This window comes from Schistocerca piceifrons, chromosome 2 (assembly GCF_021461385.2).
Source record: "Schistocerca piceifrons isolate TAMUIC-IGC-003096 chromosome 2, iqSchPice1.1, whole genome shotgun sequence".
In the NCBI taxonomy this organism is placed as follows: Eukaryota; Metazoa; Arthropoda; class Insecta; order Orthoptera; family Acrididae; genus Schistocerca; species Schistocerca piceifrons.
The window spans coordinates 413627434-413649430 of record NC_060139.1 but is presented as its reverse complement, the minus strand read 5'-3'; the positions used below and the strand labels follow the sequence as shown (position 1 = coordinate 413649430).

Below are 21997 nucleotides of genomic sequence, written 5' to 3'. Positions count from 1 at the left end.
TTTACTAGAGAACTGACAATATCTTAGGCAGTCGCTTGTGCTATCTACTAAATCATTTGCAAACAAAAGCGAGCGTTCTATAGTTTGGTTAGCGAAGATTGATCTTAACGTTTGTTTGTAATTTTATAGGTCTAAGATGTACAAAAACTACCAAATAATAAAACAAAGATATCGTCCTTCCCTTTCACTCTTGTACAAATCAGTACACTCCCGGACACTATACTGCGTAAAGACTTTGTTACTGAAGATGAAACACCAAGTCTGAAAATCATCGCTTGATTTACAAGTAAATTTCAGAGTTGTTTCTGACCAGTAGCGTTTTAACAACATGTCATAGTTATATTATCATACGATGCTCCTATGAAATAAGAAGTAGTTGACTTCATCATAATCTGTTTCAATAAATCTGATAACTTTTCTCAAATTACGGTGATAAAGAAGTGAAAACTGGGGAAGTGATGGGATGGCAAAATATCGTCTCACATGCTTTCACTTACGGAGGACTGGAATATCTGTGGCCTTTTTGTACAGTGATACTGATTATTCGTTGCAACCAGTGACAAACAATACTTTCGGTGCTCATCAGCCGTCTGAATATTGAAAATAAAATTATTAATTAACTCGTGACAACATTAATTCGAAAGGGATTCATGCAAATAAGGGCAGGATTATACGTGTATCCTTCGGAGAATTTGTTTACCTCAACGGAATTCCTCCTTTTGATTGCGAAGGATTGATTAATGTTAGAATGGAAGGCAAAAATGGGAAATTTTGTTTATATGGTTCCTTTCATATATTATATCTCACTATAAATTCTATATGTAACGAATTTACTTTTGTTATTCACCTTGTAGCCAACTCTCGCCTCAGAAAAAAGTCTCATGTTCTCTATTGTTTTTCTTGGAAGTTAAAGTGATCCTATGACAAACTCTTATTTTCATGACCATTATCGAGCATCAAGTTAAACAATATAGTTGTCTGAGTTGCTCTACTGCTCATGTTTGAACTGTTTCCAAAGACCCCCCTGTATCACTTCCACAGAACAATATACTTAAGCAATATGTACAACATACCTCATTATGATTTCAATATGTTACAGATTTGCTTCTGTTACTCACCCGGTTGCTGACACTCACGTCATGAAAGATTATCACGTTCTCTGCAACATTTCTTCGAGATCAAAGTGCCGTACTGAAAAACTCTTATCTTCATAGCACCAGCATTGGTCATCAAGTTAAACTACACAGTTATAGTACTTTATCCATCCTCAGCAATGCAATCGTATGTAACGAAATAGTAAGCAACCTGTTGCATTAGCTGATTACTTCCTATTCTGGCATGATGTCTGCATTTGTTGTTCCGCTTCTTTATACTAATTTTGTACAGACACTACGCACCACATGACCAGTAAATTTTGCTGTATGCATCTTATTGTTGACACTCGCAAACTATGCCATAGGTAAAACCTTCTGAAGAAGGGCACTAAGTGTGCGAACCGATAAAGAAATTAAATTTCTTTTATGCAACTGGTTGTTTATTACTTCGTTAGACAATATAGTTATGAAATTTGTTCTTTTGCTCCTATTTACACCATGTTCATAGAGCAATCGGTATCACTCCCCGAAAATAATAAATGTAAGCATTTTGTTACCATAAATCTATTGGGAAAAACCAAGAAGCCACAGTGGTATAATATGGCCCATACACGTAACCACATAGTGATATGAGTTCCTCTTACCTTTGCATCTTTTCCATTCGATAAGCTTGCGGACAATTTGGGACTCTCGTTAACGGGATCTGTGGCGTCGATGACGTACGCCTTGTTTAAAGTTCCAAGTTCCTGTAAAATTAAAAATAAACATTTAACAAAAAATGTAGCGTGAATGCATGAACGGCACTAATAGTATGGACAGGACGAAGTTCTATTTAGTATAAATTCGTATCCAGAGAGCACAGCACTCCGAAAGGTGTAAAATCACAACAATTCGAAAAATCTGCGACAATTACCAGGTAATGCATTACACTAAAATTGTACTCTTGTGAAGGAAATCTTGATACAAAGGAAAGTATACTTCCGTCATGGAATCAGAGGATTTTTGATAGCATTCGAAAACAACAGCCAACCACTAGCAGAATTAAAAGTTTACCAACCCTTTACCATGGTTTCGACAAGCATATATTTATCTTCAGAAGGGAAAGGACCATTGAACAAACTATTAAAACATAGGTGCAAATGTCAACCGGAAAAGGAACCATAGTCGGTAAACAACAAATTACAATTATTTTCTTTTTGGAAGGGCATGCTTATTAGTAGAATCACAATGTTAGAGCCAAAATGGTCTTGTCTAGTACAGCATGCATATCAACCATAAATATAAAGAGCTAAAACGCTTAACTGAAGGTAGTAGCTCAATGGCGTTGGGCTCTGTCGTAAAACTTTTAAAATAAAACACAAGTGCCATTGGATCCAACTGACATTTACTATGGCTTCGTGCGACAAAGCCCTACAGCATTGAGCTACTACCATCACTTATGCATTTTAATTGTTGATATTTGTGACTGACATGCACACTGTAGTAGACAAGAGCCGTTTGGTTCCAACATCAGTTTTTGTCGATAAGTGGTTTTCTTCTAAAAAAGAAAATTATAATTTATTGTTTACCGATTACGTTTCCTTTTCTGGTCAACATTTGAAGCTATGTTGTAATAATTTGGTCAATTGGTTCATTCCCTTCCGAAGAAGAAAAATTAATATTTATCCAAACCATGATAAAGAATTAACTCTGCAACAGTCGTATGTTAACAAGCAAGTAAAGCAGAAATATTAGAAACGTTAAAAAGAAACAAGACGTCTTTCGTTTTGACTTGGTATAACAGCATAATCGAACATGCAATAAAACAAAATCGTGCTGTTTCATTGGCAAATGCTATGGAATATGATGTGTCATTGTTTTCATGTGGCGAATACATTTTCACAATAACCTGAATTTAGAACATGAATTCCTTATTTATTAATGTGGGTCAAGTGGACTGTAAATACTACAAAAACGTTGACTAGGCAGTAGAAACGGAACGACGGAGGGCCAAGGATCTTGACTTTGTATTTCATAGCGGTATATGTAACGCCACACACCGTCAGGTGACTTGCGGAGTATGGTTGCAGATGTAGATGTAGAACCAGAGAGATACGAGGACGAGGACATGGACTAGACATGGCCTACACCTGAACAGGTATGGAAAGGGAAGGTTGGCAAAGCTTATAGGTGACAGCTTAAGTGGGGGTGGTGGGATCACTCATGGGAAAATTCCTGTACTAGTGGGTGTTAGAGCTCCACCTTTTTTAGATTGAAGTCAGCTGATAGGTATTCCTGCTTAAGGGAAGTCTCTCTAACAAAGAAACCACTTTCGACAAAGCTTAGGTACCCGAGTAATGAGGGAATCAGTATATTTCATCAAAATATACAAGGTATTAGAGATAAAGTTAGTGAACTGCTTATAGATGTTGACTCTGAAATTATTGGTATATCTGAACCCCTCTTAAATAAGGAGATAATTCAGAGGATTTCTTTACCAGGATACAGGTTGGCTGACAGCTTTTCTAGGAGCTCTTTGCGGTGTGGGGGAGTAGCCATGTATGTGAAAAACAGTATCCCATTTGAGTCAATTGATGTTCCAAAGTACTGCACTGAAAAGGTATTTGAATGTTGTGCAGGTGTGGTTAAATTTAGTAGAGTTAAACTTCTAACTGTTGTTATTTATAGATCCCCAGACTCCGATTTCACAACATTTTTGCTAAAGTTAGAGGAGGTTCTTGGTTCACTTTATAGGAAATACAAAAAGTTAGTTGTATGTGGTGACTTCAATATTAATTGTATAAGTGATTGTGCAAGGAAAAGGATGCTGGTAGACCTCCTTAATTCATATAATCTTATGCAAACCGTATTCTTTCCAACGAGAGTGCAAGGGAACAGTAGAACAACCATAGACAACATTTTTATTCATTCCTCATTACTAGAAGGGCATTCTGTTAGCAAAAAAGTGAATGGCCTTTCAGATCATGATGCACATGTTTTAACTCTAAAAGATTTTTGTGGTGCAACACATGTTAAATGTAGTTATCAATTTTTTATGAAAGCTGATCCAGTTGCTGTAGAGACCTTTGTAAACCTTATCAAGGAACAAGTGTGGCAAAATGTTTATAGTGCTGATACAGTAGACGATAAATATAATGCTTTCCTCAAGACTTTTCTCGTGCTCTTTGAAAGTTGCTTTCGGTTAGAACGTTCAAAACAGGGTACTAGCACAAACAGGCAGCCCGGGTGGCTGACTAGAGGGATAAGAATATCCTGTAGAACAAAGTGGCAATTATATCAAAACGTTAGAAACAGTCAAATTCTAAATGCAGCAGCCCATTACAAGCGGTATTGTAAGGTGCTTAAAAAAGTTCCTAGGAAGGCAAAAAGTACGTGGTATGCAGATAGAATAGCTAAGTCTCAGGATAAAATTAAAACCATATGGTCAGTCGTAAAGGAAGTGGCTGGTCTGCAGATACAGGTCGAGGATATAGAATCATTGCGTAGTGGGAATGTCCGTGTTACTCTCTCTCTGAGTTCTATGGGACTTAACAGCCATGGTCATCAGTCCCCTAGAACTTAGAACAACTTAAACCTAACTAACCTAAGGACATCACACAACACCCAGTCATCACGAGGCAGAGAAAATCCCTGACCCCGCCGGGAATCGAACCCGGGAAGCGAGAACGCTACCACACGACCACGAGCTGCGGACTCCGTGTTACTGATAAGTCGCATAAACGTACAGTAATTAATAATCACTTTATGAATATAGCAGGTGAACTAAATAGAAACCTAGTCCCAACAGGGAATCATATAGCGCTCGTTGAAAAAAGTGTTCCGAGACTGTTACCTGAAATGCTCCTCCATGATACTGACAAGAGGGAGATTGAGTTAATAATCAAATCACTAAAGACCAAGAACTCTCATGGATATGACGGGTTATCTAGCAAAATACTGAAGTATTGTTCTATGTATGTTAGCCCAGTACTTAGCCATATCTGTAACTTTTCCTTTAGGAGTGGTCAGATTCCTGACCGATTAAAGTACTCAGTAGTGAAGCCACTTTATAAAAAGGGAGACAGGGACAATGTGGACAATTATAGACCTATTTCTATACCATCGGTGTTTGCTAAAGTCATCGAGAAGGTTGTATATACAAGGTTACTGGAGCATTTAAATTCACATAATTTGTTGTCAAATGTACAGTTTGGTTTTAGAAATGGTTTAACAACTGAAAATGCTATATTCTCTTTTCTCTGTGAGGTTTTGGACGAATTAAATAAAAGGTTGCGAACGCTAGGTGTTTTCTCTGATTTAACGAAGGCTTTTGACTAGTTGACCACAAAATATTACTGCAGAAGTTGGACCATTATGGAGTAAGGGGAGTAGCCTACAATTGGTTCGCCTCTTACTTTAAGAACAGAAAGCAGAAGGTAATCCTCCGCAATATTGAGAGCGGTGGTGATGTTCGGTCCCAATGGGGCACTGTTAAGTGGGGTGTTCCCGAAGGGTCGGTGCTGGGGCCACTGCTATTTCTTATTTATATAAATGAAATGCCTAATTTGATGCTAAATCACAGTAAGACTGAGTTTTTACAGTTTCTAACTCACAATTCAACAAGAACTGATATTTTGATCAGACAGAATGGGCATATTATAAGCGAGACGGAACAGTTCATGTTCCTAGGCATTCGGATAGATAGTAAGCTGTTGTGCAAAGCCCATGTTCAGGATCTTGTTCAGAAACTAAATGTTGCTTTATTTACCATTAGAACAGTATCTGAAATAAGTGACAGTTCAACACGAAAAGTAGTCTACTTCGCATATTTTCATACACTTATGTCATATGGTATTATTTTTTGGGGTAATTCTTCTGATTCAAAAAGGGTATTTTTGGCTCAGAAACGGGCTGTTCGAGCTATATGTGGTGTAAGTTCGAGAACTTCTTGTCGACCCCTATTCAATAGTCTGGGAATTCTGACATTGCCCTCACAGTATATATTTTCTTTAATGTCGTTTGTTGTTAGCAATATTAGCTTATTCCCAAGAGTTAGCAGCTTTCACTCAGTCAATACTAGGCAGAAATCAAATATGCACGTGGAATGCACTTCCTTGACTCTTGTGCAGAAAGGAGTGCACTATTCTGCTGCATCCGTTTTCAATAAGCTACCACAAGAACTCAAAAATCTTATCAGTAGCCCAAACGCTTTTAAGTCTAAACTGAAGAGTTTCCTCATCACTCACTCCTTCTATTCTGTCGAGGAGCTCCTGGAAGAGCTGAAATATTAAGCAAATTCCAGTGTTACATTGATGATTTTCTTTATTTAAACTTTCGAATTGTCACCTGAATACGTTTCTTGTATTTCATTTTATCTGTTTCTACTATCGTGTTATAATTTCATGTATTGACTCGTTCCATGACCATGGAGACTTTTCCTTAATTTGGTCCCACGGAACAATAAATAAATAAAAAAAAGAAGGGAGAAGAATAAATAACAGTAGCGAATGAAATCTTTTAAGTACAATAAGTGTTCTGTTTCCTTTTGGTTTTTTGTCTCTGCTGTTACCAGGTGTGTGTCAAAGTGAAAATTGTTGAAACGCAACAATATGTGCTGCTATGGTCGTCTATCACTTCGTAGCAATACCACTTTACTTTGCGTGACACTTGTAAATGTTCGTGAGCTTTGTGCGATATTTTTTACCATTGTCAGTGCCCCATAGCAAGTACAAATGCAGGTTCTACTACATTATTTTCTAACTCTACGTGTGGCAGGAAGAGAAAAGAACATTGTTCCGCGCTCTTGAGAAGCACGAGGAGAAGTGATTGGGTTGTAACCAGTGCACTTCAGCCTATACACGTTCAACCTACACAGATCACTCGATTTTGGGCAGCTCTTGTGTGGTAAAACATGTTTTTTCGTGTTATAAGAAATACAATGTAACAAATAAGAATATTTACATTCCCCGTTATAACATATGACTAGATATCCTCGCAGATTTCCCCACATTTAATACTTCTAAACTGAAAAAATGTCCATCAATCGTCTTCATTTTAGGTAGAGCACTGTCGCATTGCCTCATGTACGATATTCAAGAAACCTATCGTCCACGATTATGCTGAACCAACTATGAAGTGTCACAAAGTATTAAAACAGTAAGGGTCTATATTTACGTGTCTGTAACCATTTACGGAGGGTGATTCATCTTCAGATATATGTTTCAGTAACGCTGAACAGATGTACCTTTTACGGGAATAAAGATTACAATGTGAATGCGGAATGACCTGCATCCATATTATTATAAACATGGATGCATTTATGTTTGTGTTTGTGTGTTACGCATCTTGTGCTAAACCACTGGAGCGATTTCAACCAAACTTGGTATACATTTTCATTACTGTCAGGCAACGACTGCAATGGGGGTAACAACCACCAGCCTATCACAATTCAGGAGATGGTGCCATAAAAGTAAGGAGTGAGAAAAAGCTACATTGTCCCCGACTAATGTTCTACTAATTCTATCCGCAACACATTTAGCAGGCAATGTCCACATACGTCGCTGAATGTATCCACTTTAATTATCATTGTATGACATATATGAGGAGATACGCGTCAAGATTAGTGAGATGCGCGAAAAACTGCCGCATCATGCTTGATATTTGAATTTATTGCTTCTTTGCTACAAACTCCATTAGCAACATATATCGCTGCCAGTATCCACAATGCTGCTGAATGTACCTAGACAAATATTTACATCTACATCTACATCCATACTGCGCAAGCCACCTGACGGTGAGTGGCGGAGGGTACCCTGAGTACCTCTATCGGTTCTCCCTTCTATTCCAGTCTCGTATTGTTCGTGGAAAGAAAGATTGTCCGTATGCTTCTGTGTGGGCTGTAATCTCTCTGATTTTATCCTCATGGTCTCTTCATATATCATTGTGCGACATTGTGCGACACATAGTTCAAGAGGTATCGCGTCATAACATTGAGCTACGTCAACAACGTTTCATTACACATCAAATTTTAATACATTTATCCTTTACTACTAAAACAGTCCTACAGTCGACTCTGCTTAAGTAAATCCATGACTTTTGGCAGTGCTATTGACAGCTTTCAACTGCGAAGCGCAAACGGCAGTACGCTAAAGCGATAGCCGTATATAAAGGTGTCATAAAGCTATGAAGAGGCGTTGCCACAGAGACGTTTACAAAATCGTCTCGTAGACACGTGAAACAACTGCTGCCAGCGTACAGAAACCGTACGGTATCATGTTTCTTAATTTGCTTACTGTACTTACACATCTGTGCATTATGCATATTTATTTGTACAATTACTTCAATATTTCAGTGGACATGAGTTTTTTTTCGATAATCCGCTACAGAGTTCATTTTTTGTTTTAGTTTCTAATAGAAAACTGGAAAAATTCAATACCCAGGCGATTCATGCCGTGTCAAGGCAGCGATGTTTCTGTTGACATTGGTCAGGATCCCACAACCGATTTCCAAATATGGGATCGGCGAGTTCAGGAGGGCCATACTCGATACCATGCAGCACCTCAGCAGCCCCACGCAACTAGCGCCATAGTGGACAAACACATTGTTTACTCGGCGTGCAGGTCCTTACAGCCACGTCCTGTACCTTGAGAAAATGCCCTTGTAAACGATCAAACATTTTTGACAAAATTGCTCTTATTTAGCTGCGGGTTTGCCAACCAAACGCGTACACGTTCAAACAATGTTTGTCAGCTTAACCTCCCCTTGAAGCAGACGCTGCTAGTGTTCGTGTGCATTTTGACAGTAGTGAGAACGGCCACAAATGCAGACAAAGCAGTCCTAGCATTAACTTTGTTACTGTGCTTTAAGAAGAAGAAGAAGAAGAAAACACGACAGTGGTCGAGGAAATAGCTTAAAATGACAGATTTAACCAAGAAAATCTGCTGAAGGAAATATTACTCTCAGAACCTGGAGATTACAACGTTCTGCAAATGGGCAATAAAACATTTTAAAACTTGTTAAGGCCCTCGTAAAAGAGCAAATTTGCCTGTCAAGTTCGCTCATATCTAGTCACACGGATGTGTCAAACAAGCCCGTACACGTACCAAGAAAGCTCGTCAATTTAACCTTTCTCTTGAAGCAGACGATTTTCGTGTGTGCTGTATTTAGGCAATAGTGGAAATAGCTAAAATGCAAGATAAAGCGTTTCTAACGTTGCCATTGGCGTTGTGTTGAAAGAAAAAGAAGACAAGATATTGATCCAGGAAACGGCTTAAAATGAGCAACATACAAATGAAAACCCGTTAATGTAAATGTTACACACAGAACCTGATGATTGCGTGACTTTCTGCAGATGGACAGTGAAACGTTTAATAACTTGTTCAGGTTACACACATAGAAAAAGGAGACAAAAGTACGCGAAAACTTATTCTCGTCCACTTGGTTCTCTAATGACAGTGCGTTAAAATACCACTACATGGCAACATATAGTCGTATCATCCGTGGATAAACCGGAGAACTTCGATCGTTTTTTATTTCATTCCAGTCTGCTTGTATCTTACTGTATATGTAAAATATTGATTTTGTTCATAACCTCTCTAGGCGTAATATATGGCTGGGAAAGATGTGATACCTGTATCATTTCAGTAATTGTCAACGCTATTTTTTTATACTTGATGGTAGTTTTCGTAGTAGTGGAAACTCACGATACAGTGAGATAAATTCTGATAAAATACTTTTTCGCTAAACATACGTGGCGACACACCGATAAAAACAATGTCCGCCATCTTGTCTAACTTCCCGTCGATCAAAATTGCTCGCAAACACGTCAAAGACGATCTATATTTGACAAATACGTCAAAACAGCTCCGTACACGGTCAAATGTTTGCCAAGCATGGTTCCGTTTGATAAAATGTTTGAACGTTTATGGGGGCCATAAGGAAGGCTGCTTGTTGCGACGACATCTGGACAACTATGGACAGTCAGCTTGGTGAGCATTGCTGCGGCTTCGCTTGACACAGCAGCAGAGAGAGGCTTGCCGAAAGTTTTGGGCCCAACAACAGTTGTTTTCGACACTGTAATGGCTCCACGTCGCCCTTTCAGACGAGTTCCGTTCCTGCGTACAACACTACGTGTGCGTAGGCTCTCAGGAGAACGAACGTTGCAAGATTGCACCCACCATCGCCACACAGGCCCAGCATCTGACAATACGATCATCTCTGGTTCGCATAGCCGATAATTTGGACAGTAGTCGTTACATTTCTCAAGTGTTAATGCAGGTAGCCATCTTCGAAACCTCCGTGACGTTATCTTTCATTAACGTATCGCAAGCCCGAAGGTTTCACCTTTCGTCCTGGCCTACACTGAGCAGCCAGAACATTTTGACCGCTGGCTACCGGAGGCTGAATCTTGTCTGATACTGTTGCGGAAATGCGACGCGGAAGGGATGTACACTGCCCGAAAAACAACATGGAGCACACGTAAAGGAAAGAGGGAATGAAGAGAGGCTATACGATGTTAATTCACTGATTACAAAATCGAAATAAATTTACAAAGAACTAGGCAGTATAGGATCAATTATCTGTGTGAGATTGCACCCTCTCCGCTCTGGATAAGTGCACTGATTTGGTTCGGAACGATTACATAGTCATTGTAGCCTCTCCTGTGGCACGCTGGCCCACAACTGTTGTCTTGATATGGTGGATACTGCCTTTGCCGGCCGGGGTGGCCGAGCGGTTCTAGGCGCTACGGTCTGGAACCAAGCGACCGCTACGGTCGCAGGTTCGAATCCTGCCTCGGGATTGGATGTGTGTAATGTCCTTAGGATTGTTAGGTTTAAGTAGTTCTAAGTTCTAGGGGACTGGCGGTCTCAGAAGTTAAGTCCCATAGCACTCAGAGCCATTTTTTGATACTGCCTTTGGGATGGAGTTAACGTCCAAGCTGGTCCACGTGTGCAGTATCGGAGAAAGATCTGAAATAGTTCATAACTACCATATCTGGACGAGCATTCTCCTGTTGAAAAAAGGCACCACCGTACTGTCGCGTAATAGGTAACACATGAAGACGCAGGATGTGCGTCACGTGACGTTTGTCGTCAGGGTTCCCTCAGTCACCACCAGGAGTGACCTGAAGTCATAACACATACCACGGCGCCAGATAACACCGCTGTGCCTCTCCACACGTTGAAAGAATACGACCTGTCCCCACGTCACCCCCCTACTAGACGATGATGGTCGTCCAGGGTAGTGCTGAATCACGATTCATCGCTGAAGACATTTTGAATCCATTTGACAGCATTCCATGCTTCCCGCTCAAGCACCACTCCAAATGCAGCGGTTTTTGTTGTGGTGTTAACGGCAGCGTGCTCATGGGAAGATAATTCACTAGTCTGGCTGCTGATAGTTCAAATCGTTCTGAGGACTATGGGACTTAACTTCTGAGGTCATCAGTCCCCTAGAACTTAGAACTACTTAAACCTAACTAACCTAAGGACATCACACACATCCATGCCCGAGGAAGGATTCGAACCTGCGATCGTATTGGTCGCGCGGTTCCAGACTGTAGCGCCTAGAACCGCTCGGCCACCCCGGCCGGCGCTGCTGATAGTCTCCGACCAGTGGTGCGAGGTGACACAGAGCTTGTTCTCAGATGGTAGACGCAGATGTGAAGGTATTACGATATGCATGGTGCACTATATGGTACCTTGTGGTGGTCACAAGTCGTTCACCGAAACCTTGAAGACGAGTAGCCTTGCCCTCACGTTCTCATGCAGTCCACTGTCGCGCTACTGTCACATCCGAGTGCCCCACAAACCTGGATATTGCACGATTCGAGCAGCCAGCCAAATGGAGACAAACAAAGAGACTCCTTTCAAACTATCAGTTACTGATCACACTGTCTTACACGAACGCTTCTCTAAAAGTGATCACTCAGTATCAAGCTTTGTGTACGCCCGCTATACACCTTACTAGTTCTGGCAACGAAAGTTAACACGAACAACACTAATTCACTCTGCTGGCCGTTCTGCCTGTAACAGAGAATTTCAACTGTAATCATTTACATACAGCCGACGGTGTGTACGAAATTGCATTGACATCGGACCATGTCTTCTGTGTGCTTCAACTTGTTCATCAGGCAGAGTATATGAGCGTAGCAGAGACGAATGGAGAATCATTCTATCCATTATAATGCCACGAATAGGGAAATAACATAAAAGGCTTTGACAAAGAGCATATTGTTATGGTTCATCGCCTAGGGACATGCATAACGGAAAGAGCGAAGCATGCGCGGGTGTTAGCGTGACATTGTAGAGAGCATCTGTGGAATGCGGTTGAGTAACTCTGAAACCTCGAGAATGTGATATAATGTTGGACGTCTACATGGTGACCTGTTGCTGATCTGACGACAGAATACAATGCTGGTGGAGGCAAAAGGGCTTGCAGGTACACCGTTCAATGCTCATAAACATGGGGCTACGCTGCAGAGGACCTCTTCCTATGTTGAGCGCAACGAGTTAGTCAGTGACGACTGCGGTGAGTAGGGGATCATAGAGATTGGACAGTGAATCAGTTGGGTCGCCTATCTGGATAGTCATGTTTCTAGTTATATTAAACCGATGGTCGTGGGTATCCCACCCCGTCATCCAAGCCAACGGCTTCTCGAAACATGCACGGCGCCGCTGGCGTAACCTGGCGGGGACGGAGATATGATACGGAGGACGTTCATCTGGGATTCATGGTAGAACTGAAAGCACCGTGTCAACAATGGACTACGTAAACGTTGTTGCGGATCACCTGCATTTTATGCTTGATGTCTCCCTCGACGACGATGGCATCTTTCAGCACGACAACTGTGTGCGACACAAGACTAGGACCGTGCTATAGCTTTTTGAGGAGCTTGGGAGTCAACTGATGTTGATGTCTTGGCCACCAAACTTGACTGTTGTGAACCCATTGTACAAGTAACACATCTGGGACGCTGCCAGGAACCACTCGCGTGGCAAAAATTTGCCAGCCAGTAATTCACGGAAACCTACGTGGAGATATCTGGTGCCAAATACCCCGAAAGCCTATCGAGGACTTTTAGACTCCATGTCATGTACAGCGGGTGCTGTATTAGGTTCCACAGGTGCCCCACACGTTATTAAGTGGTTGATACTAATGTTTTGGATATAATCAGTGTAAATGGATGCACAGGTCTGTTCGATTGTTGACCAATCCACCACGTCCTCCAGCTCTCTCACCCACTGAAGACATCTGGCCATCCACTACAACTGTTAATCTCCGCCTTGGAGATGCAACAGCATGGAACGACGCACTCGTATCTGTCATCCAAGGTCAACTCGACTTGACGCCCAGCCGGGGTAGAACCGTTGCTGCTACCGGGAGTGACAGGTCTGCGTACTAAAATTTTCCGTTCTATATACTTCGAAATCACCTATAAACTCAATTATGGATTCTGCCTACTAAATTTCAGGAACAAATTAAGTATAATTTCGTTGCTTGTGTGCCTCCTGATACTGAAATTGAGTGGCCAGTATTATACAAAAACAGCTGTAAATAATATTTTTCTTGCTAACACCAAGCAGAAACGTAGGCATTGAAACATTCTTCATTATTTTTGGTAATAAAGATATAAATACGGAGTTTCGTACAAAGAATTGGAACTACTGTACAGCCAACATTTCGTATTCGTATTCTTTGTTTTCACCAACACTCGACCCAAACTGTCACCTTTCAATCCAACCTATAGCTCGGGCTACGCTTCACCGCCACCTACAATCCAAAAAGTAATATACACGGTGTCCCAAAATAATGTATACACTCTTTGAAACAGGATATCTCTTTAATTAAAGGAGACAGAAATATAATTTTTGTGGGTACTAATTTAGAAGGCGGTGAAAAAAAAAACAATATTTTGTTTCAGGATTGTCAGCGAACGTGGCGTTATCGTTTGAGCAACGGAAATGGGTGCTAAAGTGTTACTGGAAAACATAGAATGTGAGTGCGGTACGCCGACGTTGGATAGTTGAATTTGGAACACCACCACCAACAAGAGTAACAATTACAAGAATCAGAGATAAATTTGAAGTCGAAGGAAAGGTGCGCGATATGAAGAAGGGATATAGCGGACGAAAGAGAAGTTCAACAGACAATGAGAGTGTTGATGCAGTAATCCAGGCATACACACGATCCCCTAAGAAATCTGTGAGGCAATGCTCTCGTGAGACTGGGATCTGCAAAAGTAGTGTTCGTAGGATTTTGCGATCTCAGAATTTTAAGCCTTACATTCCAAGACTTATCCATGCTCTGAACGAGGATAATCCTTATAGGCCAAGCGAATTTTGTGAGTGGTTCATTAACAGATGTGAAGAAGAGCAACGTTTCCAAGATCGGATTCTTTGGTCAGATGAAGCGACGTTTAAACTTGATGGAACAATTAATTGCGTGTACTGGGCCAGGGAGAATCCATAAGTAACCGAACAAAGACATGTTAATCCACCAGGAGTAACAGACTGGTGCGATCTGTCTTCTAGAGAGTTAATCGGGCCGTAGTTCTTTGACAACGCTGTCATGGGCGACTCGTCCTTGGAAATGTCGGAAGTGATAACTCTTGGTCTTAGCGTTGTGTTTGTAAATGAAGATTATTAATTTCAACACCTCGCTTTCACCTGGATTTGATGGCATTTCTCAATCGTACTTTCCCTGCCAGATGGATAATACGAGGAGGGAGTGTGGAGTATCCCGCTCGATCTCCATATTTAACTCCTCTAGACTTCTTTCTGTGTGGTCCTCTCAAGAACATAATTTTCGCTGCAAGACCGCACACACTGGATGATCTTAGAGAGCGAATTGAGCAAGCCTGTGATGCTGTTCCGTTGGAAACAATAAAGTTGGTATGTCTCTCAGTCATAAGTTGTTGTCGACGGTGTATTGTGATGGACGGACACCAGTTTGAACATTTGACACCTTAAGTCGGACCATGAGTCACCTAGCACCACTAAAATTGTATTTCTAGCCCCTTTCATGAAAGAGATGTTCAGTCTCGAAGAGTGTAAGCATTATTTTGGGACACCCTGTATATAGAAAATAAATTTTGTCAGTGTTCTGTTGTATCTCTGTTGGCGGAGTATGACGTCACACAACACAATATTACGTCACGGGTCAAAACTGTCTTCTGGTGTCGGTAGTATTCACATACCCCAAAAAAAAGAGGTAAACCTATGAACGGCTCTATCCTTGTGGTGCAAAAAAAGACGTAGTTCCACTTAATGCCTGTATATGTTGAGGCCGGTATGTGTGTGATTAAGGTGCGAAAACGTGTTGATCTCTTATTAACCTATGGTCAGTAATCGTCTAATTGATGAGAGATTTGCAATCTCTTTAAAGACTCAGAAGTTATATTAGACGAAAAAGTTGCGCACCTCAGCCTGTATAACAAGAACACGAAATTTCTATTACGGCTGATTCCTGCTAGCACATTTCGTAGTAGGTAGTATCACCACAATGATTTCTGCACCAGTCAGCACTTTAGTTCCATAGAACAAATAAATCTGTAGCAGCTATTGGCCAGGTCTATATGTTTCGTTTCTTCTTACTATTGGCCATTCTGAAGACCGAACCGATGTAGTAGTCTCTGCTGTTTCTAATCGTAACTCTGCAAAAGAATTGTATGCATGTTCTACATTGTGCTGCAGACGTTAATATTTTAAGATACATGTAAAACACTACCTGAGTTGCTTTCACAAAATGCTTTAATTTCCATCACCGGTGACCGTCATTGAACCTATTTAGGTTACCTGTGAGCTGGAAATGTGAAGGAGATGAAATACTTATTATCGGTAGCTGTAAGTAGGCTATTTAGGTTTTTATATTGGTAACACCACGTAGCGCTCTGTATGAAAATCACTGGCTGTGCTGTGTGCAGTCTGTGGCTGGTTTGCATTGTTGTTGGCCATTGTACTGTTGGGCAGTTGGCTGTTAACAGCGCGTAGCGTTGCGCAGTTGGAGGTGAGCCGCCAGCAGTGGTGGATGTGGGGAGAGAAATGGCAGAATTTTGAAATTTGTAAGACTGGATGTCATGAACTGCTATATATATTATGACTTTTGATGACTATTAAGGTTTGTTCTCTATTAAAATCTTTCATTTGCTATGCCTATCAGTAGTTAGTGCCTTCCGTAGTTTGAATCTTTTATTTAGCTGGCAGTAGTGGTGCTCGCTGTCTTGCAGTAGTTCGAGTAACCAAGATTTTTGTGAGGTAAGTGATTTGTGAAACGTATAGGTTAATGTTAGTCAGGGCCATTCTTTTGTAGGGATTTTTGAAAGTCAGACTGCGTTGCGCTAAAAATATTGTGTGTCAGTTTAAGCACAGTCATGTATAATTTTTCTAAGGGGACGTTTCACAACCAACAGTGTCATCATATGATCGATAGAACTGCAATAATTATAATGGAGTCTCGTGAGCAAAGAGTCACTGTAACTGGATTGTCGGTGCTAAATACGACCAGTGAAGAACTCAACAATTAGTTTTTGCAGACTGCAGTAACGCAGTAACGTCACGATGAGGTGAAGTTTTCTACAAATTTCTTAATTCCCGTCTTTTGTCCACATAGCACGGAAAAGGAATGACGCATGTAATTCACCATTTCTTGAAATCTCTACCCGAATAGGTGTTAGTAGCGTTTTTGAACTATGTTCGCCGGCAGTGCGACATTTCGAGCAATAGATGCTGTTTTCAGTATATATAAAGAATCTTTAACCATCGAGGGTCTGAATGGAACATTTTTAACGCCTTTCAAAAGTTTGTGGTGCACGATACATGACAAAATTCAAGCAATGTTTAAACAGTTGTAACGGGCCACAGAAAATAATAATGGCAGAAAAGCTTTCGGACACTGAAGCTGGAACACACACTAAGAAAACTGATTATTATGTTGAATAAAGTGACAAGAAAAACTTCAGGTTGAATGGTTCCAGGGATGTATGACCTCAGCGTTACGTTGACGGTGACAACTGCCGTTGAAAGAGAAGAGCCGACTCCAACAAACAAGGCAATAAGGCTGACTAGCCGAATGTGTTAAGAGTGCCATTGGGCGTGACAAGTAACGACAAAAAGGAACTTGTTGTACATTGAGAAGGCACAAACAAATATAATGATGAAGTAACGAAAACTTTTGGGGAAGCTTGAACTGTCGCGAATCACTAGAAAATTTTTAGTAGTAAATACAGTACAAGGGAAATCAGGACTTGCCGAAGAGGGTACTTGGTCGGCTTCCTGATGAATGGTGAATCCATTCGATTAGTCAAATATACAACTGCAGCCTTGAATTAGCTCAATCTATGAATATCAACTTCATTGATTCTACAAAAAGAGTATTAGTGATTACAAATGTGAAGGAAGTGGAAGAGAAAAAGCACTAAACGGCCTTGGTGAAAACTTTCTAAAGCCAAGATCGCGTAAATATTTCTTTATTTACATACAACCGGTTTCGACAGACTTTGCTGTCATTCTTTTCTGTTGACCTCACACGAAGTTATCATTTAGATTATATGTAGCACATAATATAAAGATTTGACATAATTAAAACATTTCTTGATTTTAAATGTTTTATTTACGACGAACCTTTATATTTTGAGCTACATTTATCTACATGACAGCTTGACGTGAGGTCCAACTCAAAATGAACACATTTTACAACATAAATTTTTGAAGACCTGAAGATGACAGCAAAGTCTGTAGAAACCGATTGTTTGTAAATAAAGAAATATTTATCCGAATATGGCTTTAGAAAGTTTTTACCAAGTAAAACAGATCACTCCATCTAATTTCTCAGCACTAGAAGCGTCAACCAAAAAAAATCGCTTTCAGGATTTCTTCAGAGACCTGATAGAATCAACAGTAGTAATTTTCCTTAAGTTTTATTGACAGATTTATCTGTAACATTTAAAAACCTAACTAGTTGTGGAGTAAACAAACTACTCTCAAATACGCCCAAGTGTACGGTGACCACAGATGGAAAGGTTTTGTGCGAAGTGTGGCTAGAGCAGAGTTGGCCACCTTACCTGGTCTTTGGCTTGAGACATGGTGGAAGGCAGGCAACTCACGAAGCCTAATCCGCGGATGAAAGCCTTTTATGCGGCGCCTTATCGTGCCGTCCATGCGGCAGGTGACTGCGTCTCAAAGTGCGAGCCGACTGACGCCCGTGGCGGAAGATGCAAAGCTGGATGGGGGGCGACCTTGTGCTATCAGTCCTGACAGCTATAAGCCCAATGCAGCTTGCCATTTGGTGCGGGGCCTGCTGGGAGCGACTGTAAGGAGTTCTACCTGTTCCTTCACTCCCAGCGGTCCCGTTCAAAGAGTTACACTAAACCAACAATAGACACATCAGATCAAGAATTAGACACCTCCGGAGACATCATGATAATACCTCGTAACCACCTCTAGCCTCGGTATTGGTCTTGGTTCGGCGTTTTTGTTCGCTCAGGAGCTAGAGGGATACTTTTGTATTCACCGACAACAGCGATTGCCGTCGGGTTTTTGACAAGCTCGTATTACTCGTCTCTGCTTGCTGTTAGCTAGGATATTTTTCGACCACTATTCTTACGGCTGTTATGTAACTGCGAGTGGTACACCATTCCTTGTAGACACACTGGACAGCCTGCGTTCATATGCAAACAATTCGGGCAACTTCATTCACTTTATGATCATGGGAATATCCAATCATGAGAGATCCCATTTGTCGCATCCCCACGTCGATCTGTCTTCCTGTGATGATTCCGTACAATACATACACTGGTACTTACACACCACTTCACTTCCATGACGTATGTTGGCGATGAAGAGTTAACATGAACGTCTGGTACCTGTTCTTCACCAGCCACAGAGCTTCGACGATCAGTGTGTGTATGTTTTTTACTGCGGGAATCAAATTTCGTCCGATGAGCTTAAATGCGCATACTACTGGTGTTAGCTTCCTACTTGTTTGACGAAATTGTTATTTACTTTCACACTGAATTGTTCTCACTGGGATTTGGTATATTATCAAGTGAGGAAGAATAGTTGATGTCACAGTGGACACTTCTCCGGGACAAGCATTCAGATTCCCGTTCGGATATTTTGATTAAAGTATGTTTTTTACTGCGGGAATGAAATTTCGTCCGATGAGCTTAAATGCGTATACTACTGGTGTTAGCTTCCTACTTGTTTGACGAAATCGTTATTTACTTTCACACTGAATTGTTCTCACTGGGATTTGGTATATTATCAAGTGAGGAAGAATAGTTGATGTCACAGTGGACACTTCTCCGGGACAAGCAGACTTCAGATTCCCGTTCGGATATTTTGATTAAAGTTTTTCCATATTTTACTGGATTTCACTTCTATTGTGCAAACAATTGTTGTTCATAACTGCCTGAATACACGCCAGTATCTTCGTGACATCAACAGTGGGTACTACTATTTAGATCTGTAAAATATAAACACTTTTAAGTAATAATTATTCTATAGAACCTAGGGCTAAAACAGCTCTTGTACTTTGTTGTCATTTCCTTAACATTTTTCTGCGTTGTTGGGTTCTGCAGACCCTGCCTTTCATTACTGTACTGTGCTAGTTTGTCATGCGCAACTAAATGGTTGACCAGGTAGCAGCTCACTATATCTACTCATATAAAACGTAATTTTGTTCCGTGAAAATGTTTCGTGATTATATTTTCCTATCAATTACATTTCTGAAGTAACCCTTCTCGTCTGTTATGAAAATCACACACAAACACGATACGTGGTACGGCGAAAATGCATTCGTAAGCTAAACTTCATCACTTAAGCAAACTCAGTTACTTTGCAGCTCTGTGACCAGTTACAGTTGATGTTGACTGCTTTTTTAACATCAGTTTGCCCCCCCCCCCCCCCCCCCAATTTTAACTTCATTTACTTTCGCTCTTTCGCTCTTCCTCTGTGTGCGTATCTCATTGTTCTGTGTGCATTTTCTTTGTCGCCTTTTCTGTCCAACTCCTTTAATGTGTCAAATAGTCTCCCATTCATAGTGTACTCGTTTATAATCTGTTTTTTCTTGATGCTTTCTCTGTATAGAATTCTTCTTCTAGTTTAAGCATATAGCTTATCGTTGCTGGATTATAGAATTATCAAATCTTTTCCTAAATTAGTTGAGTGACGGTTGTGGACTATGGCCAGCAAATATGTTATTGAGATGCTACTTTTTAGAGCTTTGAGGCGTTCTGAACATCTTGTTTTAAACTTCGTGCATGTTTTCCTTCGTATACTGACTGACAAAAGTAGCAAGTACGCTGATGAGCAAAAACATTATAACAACCAGTTTAACAAGCTGTTTGTCCGTTCTCGGAATGAAATACATCCCCATTCCCCCTGCGTATCAGGGATCCGACAGTTTGTTGCTAGTTTTGTGGAGGTGTGTGGCATTAGATGTCTACGTACAGGTCATATAAATCGCGTAAATAACAGGCCCCTGATTTGCGTACGCGGTGACGCCGCCCCATAGCTACCCAGATGGGTACCATAGGATTTACGTCAGGCGAATTTGGTCTAGTCTATGTACTCCTTATCATTCATCACAGCCATTATGCTGCCTTTGTCTGCCTTCGGTATTATGGGATTGTATTGTTTTGGCTTCTGTTGCAGCTATTAGCCGTGATTTCCTCAGATGTTCTGCTATTTGAGGTTATTGTGGATTTTGTGTTATTTCTGCACTTTCTAATTCTCTTGTCAGATTTTCATTAAAATTTGTTGTGCTGAGTATTTCTTCTTTCTTTTATGAGGTCTTCTATTGTTCTCTGTGATATGTGTGTTAATGTTGTGCTTTAGACAGTTTCCTTGTTGATGAGATTTACGTTAACAGTAATATCAGAAAATAGAGTCCGCCTTAATGCAAAACACCTTGTTATTCGCTTATTTCTTTATTCTCCCAAACTAGTTTCGGCGACAAATATCACCATCATCAGTGGGTTTGTTTTAATCTAAAACATGCAGAAAATAGCATGGTTATACAAACACAGTAGCACGTTATTACATTTTTACTATTCGTTTTTTAAAATATAGTTTTCTATGGACACTTTTATACCACCTTATTTATTGTATGTTACAGCACGTTTTAAGAAATTATTGTCGTTGTCTGCGACATATTTCCTGTGCGCTTTTTGTTTCGGTTGCCGTTTTTTACTTAATGAACAAAATGCCATCTGCAAACATGTGATCGGCTGTTAGTAAACAAAATACTAAAAGGTGAACTTCGTATGTCAGCTATATGTACTTGGGGTTGTGGTAGTCTTGTGGAAAACGAGTTACTTGGTGTGTACTGAGCTGTTACTTGGCTATTCGTGTACTCACGTTCGTTGGATGGTATTTGGCTGCTTTTTTACACAGGAAAACCAAACTTTCGCACTCTGTTTCTGATCCAGAACATTACGCCATCTTGCTGTTCGCGAGTGTTACGAGAGGTGTATCGCATGTGGCGAGAAAGGCAATGAAACACTGGAGCGCGAATTACGACAACTTCTGTTCATTGTTTATGTCTCTGTGTGTGATGAGGAAGTCGTTCTTTTGTGTGTGTTTACTTTCTGTTCTGTGTCGTTGGTCAGTTCTCTCACAGCAGTAAAGAGTGTGTTGTCACAAAGTGTCGTGTTTTCTTTTATTACATTTTTCCCTTCTATTATTAGTTGTCGGTATAGGCTGTTGCTGTTTCTCAGAATGTGTAGATCGTTTTCGATATTAGACGGGTTATGGTTTTTGTTCATTAGATCTTCTGCAAAAGTTGAATGTGTGCTGTCACTCTTTAGAGCTCTCATGTGCTCTGTGTACCTCGTTCGGAAATTTCTGCTTGTTTGTCCTATGTATTGGGCCTGACAGGAGTTACAAGTTAGTTGATATATTCCAGCATTGCTGAATTTGTCTGAT

At 40.6% G+C, this 21997-nt stretch overlaps 1 protein-coding gene across 1 annotated transcript in view; it reads right to left on the bottom strand.

Annotated features, from left to right (window-relative positions):
* The window catches only part of LOC124776681 (sodium-dependent nutrient amino acid transporter 1-like), a 178045-nt gene that overhangs the window by 33970 nt on the left and 122078 nt on the right, over nt 1–21997 (bottom strand). The window contains exon 3 of the mRNA XM_047251784.1: nt 1739–1840. Coding sequence (XP_047107740.1) covers nt 1739–1840 — 102 coding nt within the window. The remainder of the gene's footprint in view (nt 1–1738; nt 1841–21997) is intronic.